The 12814-nt window shown below is 27.2% G+C and overlaps 1 protein-coding gene across 2 annotated transcripts in view; it reads right to left on the bottom strand.

Moving 5' to 3' along the window:
• Positions 1-2775: 2775 nt before the first annotated feature.
• LOC129988398 (paired amphipathic helix protein Sin3b-like) overlaps positions 2776-12814 on the bottom strand; it is a 69753-nt gene continuing 59714 nt past the window's right edge. For both annotated transcript variants that reach the window (XM_056096622.1, XM_056096623.1), the window contains exons 22-24: positions 11638-11813; positions 5572-6754; positions 2776-4541 (exon numbers count right to left, since the gene is read on the bottom strand). In XM_056096622.1, the coding sequence (XP_055952597.1) occupies positions 4314-4541; positions 5572-6754; positions 11638-11813 (1587 nt within the window). In that variant the 3' untranslated portion in view covers positions 2776-4313. The remainder of the gene's footprint in view (positions 4542-5571; positions 6755-11637; positions 11814-12814) is intronic.

Below are 12814 nucleotides of genomic sequence, written 5' to 3'. Positions count from 1 at the left end.
TGTAAAATGTATTCTTTTTTTTTTCTATTCTTTTTCTGTACCATTATGCGTTTTCTCTAGAGGGTTCTTTATCGTTTGCAAGGGTCCACCGTCATCAAGTGTCGTTTGTTCCTTCGTGCTAGGTGAGGTTGCTCTTTGGCGGCCCCATCCAGCTGTCCGCATGGTCTCCGGCTAGGTCGGAGTATTGCACAGTATTCATATAAATAAAGTTCAGAAAAATTTCGGTGTACAAATAAAAGAAGGGGAATATCCGATTAACGGGGAAAAACAATCAACTTATTTAGTAAAAAGCAATGCATTACACGGGAAATACAAATAAATAAACAGTAGGCTTATTGGTATTATAAAAAAATACCACTAAATGACATTTGTATTACGTCTCATAGAAATTTTGTCTTTTTATATCGAAAAGTTTTTATTTTTATTTTACACAACTAGTATACATATTAACCGCACCAAAATAAAAATTTGGATTGATGTGTATATACACTAATAGATTTGTGTGTGTGTGTGTGTGTGTGAACTTACTTATTTGACAACTAAGAAAATAAAGCTTTTTAACTCACTAGCTTGCGGTCCTAGGCAGTAAACTTGTTGGAAACCCGTCATTGCCTATACCTCAACTTTTCATTCTGAGAAGCATGATTCCCTAAGAGGTATGTACCAATAAAGAAAATAAGAATTTTCATTAATTTTTTTAATAGAAGATAAAGGGTCTTACTTTTTGCATTTTTGGTTCCACATACCATCAAAGCATCTTTCGTCACAAAACTCATTTCAAGCAGTACCCCCCCCTCTTAAATTAACCTTAGTAACACGAAATGTTAAGAAAGTTACTTACACTATGTGATATATTTTTTATGTACATTCCACTTACAGAATGACATAAAAACTACTTAGAAATGGATTTAAGTTTAACTTATTGTTATAAATAAAGTTTCAAATTTTACTATGGATAGACTTAGTTCTATTCAGTTACATTAATGTCCCGCTTCAAATCTATACGATGGCAGTTTCGAACAGTTGTCAAATGATTGGCGAAGAGCTCTCTAAGGTAAACAGACGTGTAAAATTTCAGTTGTTTGTCCAGGATTTAAATTGTAAGTAAACAGCTTGTATTATCTCGGATTAACCGTGGAAATTTCTGTGACTCTTTCTCTCAGGAAAAGTCTCGAATTAAAAAAAAAAAAAAAAAAAGTCTTGTAATTAATTGTCTTGAATAGCTTTTTTATATGCTTAGTAAGTAAATAGTTACATTATATATGTATATAAAATTAGCAGATATAACTTTTATAAAAGCGAAGAGACTACATCAGAATCTGACTTTCACTAAATATAGAATACGGTCTAACAAATCTGAATTATACAGATGAATTGGATACGATTAAAAAAAAAGTTAGCGAAATATTGCGTTTCTATCTTTTTAACTCTTTTTATAATATTGATGATTAATTACTTTATTGCCTGCCTGGTTTTTCGTATTTCATTCCATACTGCCTACTATCAGGCAGCAGTCAATTGTTATGCTCACGGTTTAGAGAACCCCATTCAAAAACTTTCATTTTACTAAAAATTTCCATTCTATACCAGTAGAAAGGCTAAACATCAGTGATATGTACATCTTTGATGAAAGGAGATTTCAAACCCACCTGATTCCAAAGTTGAAATCTGCAAACAGACCAGCTTCGGAATTGGAAGTTTGTGATTCAAGATCCTAGTTCTATACAGAATTTTATGTATCTGATTCTGGTAGATACTGCTAAAGGTCTACATTACTTCAATTGGAAAACATGTGAAGATACGAGAAGAAGGTGCAGACTCATGTGTCGTTTGTACATTTGCTCTCTGTCATCAACGAGGTAAGACCCCCCCCCCCCCCAATACCATTTGGTTAGTTTCAATCTGCCACTTCAGCTCCTGAAAACAGTTGTGCAATGCAATCCAATATATCCAAATGAATTTGTAACAGCTGTCAACTGTGATTAACAAATTACTTCTTTCTGAAGGTAGCATCAATAGCCATAAAGCTGACACGTAGAAATCAATTTTACCAAATCTTTTTCTTACTATGTCAAGAGTGTTCATTGTAATTGTAAACCAGTAGCTACTTTTTAAACTATTCGAAAGAGGTATATACTTTAAAATGATGCAAAGAATTGTATTTTAAGCTGTTTGAATCAATAATTATACTGCTGAAACAAGAAGAAATTAAATTTTTATGCAGTTTCCTGGTCCTATTAGACTATTTAATAAAATAACCTCAACACACTGATATTTGAAAAAAAATTTTTTTTTTAAAAATCCACACATCTGCAAATGAATTATAAAACACTGAATTTCAGTATTTTAAGTCAATAAATCGAGGGTTTGAGCAAGATCCAACAATTGATAATTGAAAAGTTTGAAAATAGTAATACTTAAAGTTTCATAACTTGTTCAATTTTATTCTAGAAAAGTGAATTTTTTTCCTTGTTTAAATTGTTAGCATATCAAAAAATAATTACTCAATGCGAGTAACAGGATTGAAGAGCTGTATTAAAAAAATCATCCTTTGTAATCTTTTCCCACATTACATTTATCAGCTCAAATAACATAAGACAAAGTTCTTTACATCATTTAATGCATTTTAGTAACAAGAAGTATATGTTTGACACTAACGATTTAGTTAGTAGGAATTATCCCCTGATTAGAGTAGACATACTGAGTATCGTTCAGGATCTGAAGAAATATATTTCAATGTTTATTTCACTTAATAAAAATTCAAAAGAAGCCTTTTTAGTAGATTTTATTTCAGCTTGGGTTGTTTTGTTACATCAGTAGGAATTTTAAGGAGCACTAGAGATAAATTAGCTACATTACATTGGTAAGAGATGCCCAAAATACACAAATAATATAAAGTATCATATTAGACATTTTCAAGAATATTTTTTTAAATATTTCTTTAAAAGACAGTAATGATAAGTGTACGGCAATAATTTTTAAAAAATAAGGTTACTTCAATACAATAATATTCATACATTTATTAAAAATAAACCAATAATTTCTTTTTTAAAAAAAAAGATATATATCCCTCGCCAACTTAAGGAGAATTCAGTTTTTCTAGTCACTTAAAAAATGAATTATTGAATTTTTATTACTCAAAAATATTAAATAATACAACTACTATTTTCTTATAACAAAATATGTTATGATGCTCACAAAACAAACAGATTAAAAAAAAAAATACTTGGGCAAAATCAAAATTATTATTTCTAGAATTTCTTTCGAAAGATTTCAGGATAAAGACTGATTTGGCTTTATCCTTTACTGCCCAGAAAGGGAGGGGGGGGGGGGGGGGAGAAAAAAAAAGGCTGAAAAGTATGGTAGCATTGGAACTGGTCCTTTTTGCATTTTATTTTTTTTATTAGAAATTACCTACTTAAAAAATTTAATTTTAACCTTACTTAATAATATAATACCATCCTGTATAACTGCCATGATGTTTAAACTTTTCAAGAAACTAAAATATGGCTTTCACATAAAGAAAACAACTGAGGGAAAAAAAGAGATTAAATGCTATAAAATTGTTTCATTTCTTAGAGTAAGTATAAACATATTACTCTAGAACAGTGATCGGTCATTTCTAAGTTGCTACATAATATATACATATAATAAAATAAAACATTGAAGAGAAGTAAATGAAACAAATTACAAGAAAATTTGTGAACATTTGTCTTACCCTTTACTATTAATGTTTGCCTCTTAATTCTTCTTTTTGAGAACAATAATAAAAAAAATTGTTCAAACTCCAAAAACAAAAATCTTATTAGAAACTACATATTTTTAATTCTTGAACAAATTAAATATAAATTGTTTGGAATCCCATCATATTGTTTGATGGGGGAGGGGGGAAATGGTAATTTGTAATAATCACTTATTTTTTTATTTTTATTAATGTAATTATACAAATTTTAGTACTAGAAATAAATAATTAAATTGCACTGCATTTTATAAAATTATATTTAAGTAAAGCAAACTTATTTTTGAAATTGAACTTTTATAATTCAAGTTGCTGATTGGTTCCTCATATGTATTAAATATAATTCTAAAAAAAACATCTTATGAAAAAAAGTTGGCCAGCTTTTGCACTAATATAATAAGAATTAAAAAAAACTTGCATACAGTTGCATTTAGCTATCTAATACATACACAAAAAACATGATGAAGAAAAGTGAAAAATAAATACACATGCATTTAACAACAAATAAAATTTCCCTCAATCAATAAGGGAAGACCACAAGCTAATGTCTAGAAAATAAATCATAATTAGCTATTTAATTAATAACTTTGTAGTGGCGAACTTTGTATTTATAGTAAGGAATGTATGGTGGCTTTGTACAGTCACTTATAGTTTGGCGTACCAACTTGAATTTTTCTGGGTCGCTCTTTAAAAACCAGTCATTGCAAAACTTGATCATGGCAGGAGTAACATATCTATCTAACCAGACTCTATGCCAGGCATTAAAATTGGAAGTTTTAATTTCGGATATTGCTTGATGAGTCTGCAATTTAAAAAAAAATCAAACAATTAAAAGAATGAACATTATATAAAATAAATGACACTAAAATACTACAGTTTGGGCTAATTGTCATATATAGTTTTGAAAAACCCTTTAAAAGTAAAGTACTAGATTTTTTTTAAAAAAAGATTTTTTCTTACTTAAAAAAAAAACTTGATATAAATATTTTATTATGAATCATTTAATCTTAATTAATTTAGTAAATAACAATAAGGCAACAAATTATTTAAAATAATTAAATATTACAGGCTAAACTTTAATTACAAATTTAATTTATTATAAGCATTATTTTTTTGTGAAATGATTTCATATTTAATATAAACACACAGATTTTCCTTTTAGTAAATGAACTTTTCATAAAAGAACAGGGAAACTGAAAATATTGATAGTATTTTGTACTTTCCTGATAGATCTTTACAGTTATCTGTAAAGATCTATCTAAAACTCAAACATAATATAAGAAATGTTAATTCAAACTTGATCGAAAATTTCCAATACTACTTGCATCATTGCACATGATTTTTTCACTATCAAAAATCTTCATTATAAAATATAAAGATCAGTGGAAAAATACTGATAAATTTTTTAATTGATAAATAATTACTGATAAATTTTTAAAAGAAAAAAAAAATCGATTTTTTTTTTGTCTACTTCAGAAAGTATACAAATGAATCTAATCGAAGATTTATGTCATAAAGCAATAGTTAATTAATTAAAAAAAATATACAGCAGTGAATAAATTATCTTTGTGAAAAAAATCTTAAATAAACATTAAAGTTCTAGTTCCAATTTCTATATATATTTTTTTAATGTAGCGATTATTAGTAATTTACTATGCAGGATGTGCATAATTTAATTAGCCGATATTTAATATAATTTTTTTCAAAAAGTAAAAGTTTATAAACTCTCTTTTTTAATAATACCCTTAATCTTATCTCTATATATTTTTCAGTGGGCTTTGTAAAATTGAAGTAAGCAATATCAATGAAACAAAATGCTAAAATAAACATACTTCTCGTGCCTTGGATAGACTATCTTTGCGGTAAACATATAAATCACAGTTCTGCACAAAATAGATTTTATAGCTTCCTTTTTTAAAAGCTCCTTCCACATCATCTTCAATGGTGACATATTTCAAAGCCAAGTAAGAAACTTTCTCATCTTCTTGTAATTCAGTAAAATAAGCAAAATCAAAAGTTGGATCTTCGATATATTCACATTTGCGTTTGTGGTGCTTCCTTCGTTTCCTTTTACTAGACTGGAGGCTTCTTTTTATCCTACGCTTCATATAACTTTGGTTGATTCGATTCTTTCTTGTTCTGACGGAGTAATCACATGGCTTACGAATGATTCTTCTCTTCACAGATCGTCTTTCGGGAGATTTTTCTGGTTGTTTGGTATCTTCAGCTTTACCATCAGAATCTGAATCACTCACAGTGATAACTTCATGTTCTCTTGCATTATCAGCAGTGATGGTTTGCATAACCTGGTGTGCCATTTCAACAGCCATATTAAATCTCGATTTTAATTCTTCTTCGGCTTCTAAGATATTCTCGGCTGATAAGCTGCCATCGTGTTTATTTTCTCCTAAATCTTCAGCAGATGTCTCAATATCAATAGCATCAGAACCAGATATGGGTGGATTCAATCTATCAATTCCTACACATTCTTGTCCAGCCATTAGCATCTCCAAATTACACTCAATCTGTGACTGATCTGATTCTTGGGCTGCGTCATTTTGCTCCGATTTTGGAGATTTGACAGAATCTTCTTCAGCCTGGTCATCTTTCGAAATATCTGTGACAGCTTCTTCAAAACAGCAATAATCGATTTCTGTTTCAACAGCTATTTCATCAAAAGGAACCTCAACTTTATCTTCTGAGTTTTCATTTACAGCAATAACTTCTGCTTCTAGGTTAGAATCCTCTTTTGCTATTTCAATGTTATCTGTAGTGGGAGGTTCGCTCTCTTCTATAATAGCCTCTTCCCCATTTACGGAGTTAATACTATCTTCCTGCAAGGATGAACGTCGAGACTTTTTTCGCAACATTGGAGCAATTAGTGACAGAGCTCTCCTCTTCCTTACAGAGAGAGGTAGATGTTTTTTCAAATATTTGGCATTCTGTCTCTTTTGCCATAATTTCTCCACTTGGATTACTTTATTTTTCCAATACAAGAGTTGTTTTCTTAAGTTCCTAAACAGATGCAAAAATTAATAATTAAATAAACATGCAGCAAAAAAACTGACTGCACATAAACCATTTTTATCAATTCAGCTACAGAAATCATAGTAGCAATATTTTTTAAAAAATCTCACTAATCATTTCCTATTGATGAAAATCTGATATAATATTTAATCTGATATAGTTTTAAAGTTTAAAATTTTTAAAACATATCATTTCCCTTTATTAAGCAAGCTAGAATAGCAATTATTATTAATAATAATAGTAAATGCAAAATTCGGCTTACTTACTCCCCCCCCCTTTTTTGAAAAGAGGAATAAATAATTGCAATGTGTACTTCTCTTACCTAACAATTAAAAATTCATCATACTAAACACGAAATTTTGATGGAAATATTGGCATTTCACTAAAATTTTCAAAAACCAGATTAAAATTTGTAGTATGGATATTAGCAACTGCTCAAAGAAAATTGGTAAAAGAATAATTTTTGCATAAGAGTAATAATTTTATAATTAGTTTAAAATTTAGATTTTTTTATTTAATAAATGATCTATAAAATCTAAATCAATGGAATTTCCAAAAGCATTTTTTTTAATTCAAAATCTTCATATACAGTGTCCCCCTCCCATATAATAAAAATCTCTATACATTAAATTTTGTAGTCAAAAAGTCACCAAAGCTTTTGCTCATAAAGGAGAAATATATATTACGTTAAAAAAAATCTGATCCACCAATAGTTCTATGGTAATTAGAAGTCATTTACAAAAAAATTAAATAAATAAATAAATTGGGTTAGACATATATCAATCACATAGTTTGATTCTTATGAGTTGGTGGCTGATTTTTCATCTGATATAGAGAATACCTTTGTAGAGATTTGGAGAAGTAATAAGTTTGTAATAAATATAACTATTAAAATCAGTGCATTCTTTCCCCTCCATGTATTCATATTTCTCATTACTGATACATGCCCATTTCCTAACTTATCAAAATAGACTTTGATTTTTTTTAAACTGATCACATTGCCAGAACAAATTTATATTCCCAGTTTATGTTTTATAAATTTGAAATTGGCTTTTAACTTTGAATTCATTTAAGTTTTAGATTTAATATAGTGAATATGGGTTCTAAACAGATGTGATCTTAAGTGGGAAAGAAATATTAAGAATAATAAAAAATGTAAAAAGCAGAAAGAATGGAGCGGCAAGAAATATGAAATTTCTTAAACATAAACGCTTAAAATATCAGTAAGTTGAAAACATCTTCATTTATACAGTTCTAAAAATAAATTTCTTTGATGGTTTAATTATATTGCCTTCCTTTCTATAAGCCATGCATACTTGTTTTTAGTAAGAAAATTATTAAACATTTCTAATATTTTACATTCTTTTCCTCAAGAAATTTCAACTTTAATGTATAATCAAAGAATTATATATTAATAGTTTAATGATAATAATTAAGGTTTTATAGGATGAACATTTTTGTTTAAATTTCATGATTATCAATGTTGTAAATTTTGTCATAATAGTTATATCTGTTTTGAAATGAAATTTCAGAAAATGATGAACATTTATTTCAGATATCTGGAAAATTCAGAATTAATACATTAAAATTAAATTCACTTCTATTGTATTCACAACAAAATATTCCAACAATTAAATTTACCATGATTTAAAGCCCTTTAATAATCAATAATAATCTATATTCAATTTGAATTCACAAATTAAATATATAATATACATATTACTCATATTCAAAAATCTCACTTTGGATAAGAAGAAAAAATATCCAAATTCAAAATCTGCCAACATGAGAGATTATCTTTGTACTATTAAGATTATTTCATTTAAAAATAAATATAAAGAGATTGCTTTAAATAGGATGTACTAAAATGCAAAAATGGTAAAATTGCAGTAATTATACAATAAAAGGACAAATTAATGGTTAAAATAAATTTCATAAAAATAAAGAAAAACAAATTATGATTTACATTTAAAATAATCAGTTTCTAAACATTTAAAAGAAGGACTGCAATTTTTTGAAAAAGGCAGCAATATTAAAAACTAATATACTACAATAACACAAAAAATTTAAGCATGCATAAAATATATTTCCTTCAACTTAAATTTAAAACAAATATTTGTTTACGGCATATAGTTATAACCATCTTAGTAATAAACCAGCCAGGGTAATCTCCCCAAAACTTTTCGCAAAAGTTTTTTTTTTTTTTTTTCAAATTCCCATTTTTAACACAAAATTGTGGTCTAGACTGTGAATAACTAGCATGGAATTAGTAATATAGATATTTGGTATGAATCTAACATTCTTACTGAATCTATTGAGAGAATATGTATTTCGGACGCCTTTGCCAGCTTATTGACACCAAAATTTGGCATAATTTACAGTTGTAGTCTCAAATAACAAACTGAATTTCACTGATTTATTTAAATCCTTGTATTTATGAGTTATTGCATTTACATGGATGCAAAACTGCAGACTGACAGTCATTAAACGGATTTGATTCAAAATATGAAAAGTATTTATATTTTAGATACTAAACTTGTGCAGCACTTTAACTACCTAGCTCTTTGCATTTCGTAGTTATCTAGTTCCTTTATACTTGAACAGACAGAAAAACAGACTTCCGAATTTTTCGAGGATTACAATACATCTGCTATACTTCGTATATGATAAAGTAAAAAGGAACCTTAAGTATTCCTATATTTTGTAAAACTTTGTTTGATTCCACTCTTTTACAAATTCATACTACTTACATCTGTAATCAGAAAAACATGTCATGGAAGGAAATGTAGGTATTCACCAGGATAGTCAGCACTTTATATGATGTGAATTTATATATAATTATCAAATTTAAAAATCAAACTCTCTAAAAGAATACAATTTTGTTAAAGACTTACAAAAGCACTTTTTCTGTTAAATTTTTAAGCATTTTATATCCATAATGAAAAGAATAAGGTGTCAATGTATGATTTTTATTTCTAGTAAAATAAGGGAAAATGTGTCTATTTCTCTGTCAGTTGTTATACAGGCTAAACAACTTAATAAAGAATTACCATATAAAGCACAAAAGATATTTTGGAAGATAAGAATGTGCACCTTGGAGAAATTTTTTTAAATTAATTACATTTTAATTAATTAAAAATTCCCTCAAAAAATGTTATTGCATAAAATTAATTTTTATACTTAAAAAATTCTTTTTTTATACTCTAAAAAATCTTTTTCATCACAATAATTTAATTGTACAGTTTTTTCTAAATTTTAATAATTCTGGAAAATATTTTTACAAAAATAATTTTAAACATTAGATTTCATTTTTGCATTAGAACTGAAACTGTTCCCATTGTTTCATCAAACATTTAATTATGTTTCTTTCATTACTCAAAACTAAAGATGAAAGATTCTGTTTATTAGTGGCACAGTTTACTTGAGGAATCATAAAATAAAATTACATTACCACAGAAGAGAGCATGCAGTTTGATACAGATTACCCAGATATCTTAAAAAAGTACTATGATATCAGCCGATTCAATTCCTTAGAAAGTTTCATGTACATAAATAAAACGTCTATTAAAATAACATAGCTTTTGCATGCCTGTTACAATTTTATGTTTAAAAATACATTGTTGGGGGGATTATGAATATCAAGTTTTGTATAAGAGATTTAACTGAAATTACACTCAACCAATATTCCTGACAAACGAACCGGTTATCAAAGGCAGCTAGTAATAAAATAAAGTTAAAGGGATTGAATATAAAGAATCTCAGTGAAAGTACCAAAAACAAATATGGTGTGATCTTCTTTTGACGTTTTCTGTTTTTCTTAATAGCCACCTATAATATTAATAGTATATAGGAGAGAAATTAATACCTATCCTGGAAAAGTAGATTTTCCCACTGCTAAATTAAATCTAAAATATTTATCTACAGTTTTCAGTACTTACATACATACAAAATTTTATTTTTCTCGATATTGTGTTTTTTAGTCGTATGGGTTCAAATAATTAGATAGCAAACAAAATTTTCACTGGTGGATTAAGTTCAAAATTTGTCGTTAATCTACAATTTTGAGAAACAAGTTCGATGAAAACAAATAAAAACAGATCAAAATTTTATTAATCTAGTCTGTTTTCTTTAATAATTATATTGTCAACATGTTCTATTTTTTCAGCAAAATTTCATTAATCCAGCTTATTGTTTTTTAGAATTTAATGTTTGACCACACATATTCTCCTTTGTCCACTCATGTTAATCGAAATTTTGGAATAAAGATCATGAATTAAATTTCATCTATTTAAATAATACTCCTCACATGTCTAATAACTGAAATTTCATCAAAACCTTTCATTCAAAAATTTTCACTGATATATTTTGCATACACTTCATTAAAAAAAGATGGGTATGTTCATGATAATGAAACATCTTATAATGATCAATACTTAGCATTCTAACATAACTAACAGCATTCATATATAGCTATTATCTTTTTTTAGTTTTTTACTTTCCAAAGTTTGAAATACATAAAGTATTAAAATTATCACAAAAATGTGAATTTGAGATTTTGATGATTGTTCCCATTTTAGACCTCCCCGATTCCTAAAAAAAATATTTTTCGATTACACCAAATTTTGAATGAAATCTAAAGAGAAAATACAAATCTCATGTGTGAAAACAAAAGTCTGTGCGATCAAGGTACATAATTTTATGCGATGTGGGAAGGGGTAAGATCTTTATAAGAGAGTATGCAAATTGGATCCAAGAGAGATTTGGGAGATCATTCCCACTGGTTTAATGCAGGAAATATTTAAACCAATAAAGAATTTTGTGTTTTCAATTTAAAGTAAAAAAGATAAGCAATTTTTAAGTGGAAAATTTACCTGGGCAATATCACTGGTGATTGCTGAACTTCATTCAAAAGCTCTTCACAACAAGAATCTTCATTTATATAAGCATCCAAATAATTGGACCATTTTTCAGCCTCAATTGGATCAGGATAATTTTCATCTATTTCCAGTTCAAGCAACTGGATTGTGAGAACTTTGTCCTTCTTATGCTGTAAAAAATGTAACATACAAGTACATTTTTTCTTAGAAAAAGAAAGAGAACACTGCATGTATAATTAAATACTATGTCACAGATTTACAGAAAAAAAAATTACTACAATATTTTGGCAAAAATTAAATATGTTTGGTTTATTGAATGCCACAAATTGACCGAGATTATAAAAAAAAAGGGTAATAAAACCTTTAATTTTCTCTTTATAATAAAATATATGGAGAAAAAGAACAGAAAAATTACTATCTCATTACCAATCAATAATTTTAAAGTGTACTTTTTGTTTTGTTTCACTATAACATCACAAACATTGAAATTTAGAAACAAATTTGAAAGCTTCAATTTTTAATTTTGACAAACAGACAGAACTCTTTTTCTGCATAAACTGAAAAATGCATATAAGTAAATGTAGGATTTTTTTTTTTAGTTGCAATAAAGCAGTAGATGCTATATTTAATGGAAAATAATAGAAGGTATAAGAAAATATATAGAAAAGAAAATGCAAAATCAAAGTGTTGTAATTGCATAATTTTATAAATAGTTATGAATAGTAGTATTAATAAAAAATAAGAGGAAAAAAATGGGGGGGGGATGAAATATATTTCTCAATACTTTTACGAAGAAGCAGATTAAATTTCTGCATCTCATTGACTGAACAATTATTTATATTCTTCACAATATCTTTATTACAGAATTATTTATACAAAATTATATAACAAATGTAATAAAGTAAAAATAAAATATCTATACAAATTAAAAACCTATCTACAAAAATTAATAAATTTTAAAGAAATACTTGGCTGTCCATATGTATAGTGAAACTGTTATATATAAAATTATATTTTTTATATTTTAAGAGAACTTTAAAGTGAAAATTTTGCTACAAATAAGTAAGCAATATAAAATTATATATAAGAGACAAATATAAGCATAAGTTTAATTTGTAAGAAAATATTTCATTTAAAAAACATTAATTTTGTTTGTTTATTTTTTATGCGA

The sequence above is a fragment of the Argiope bruennichi genome, chromosome 10, assembly GCF_947563725.1.
Source record: "Argiope bruennichi chromosome 10, qqArgBrue1.1, whole genome shotgun sequence".
Lineage (NCBI taxonomy): Eukaryota > Metazoa > Arthropoda > Arachnida > Araneae > Araneidae > Argiope > Argiope bruennichi.
Note: the sequence above shows the minus strand (reverse complement) of the source record. Positions and strands in the feature narration are given on the sequence as shown.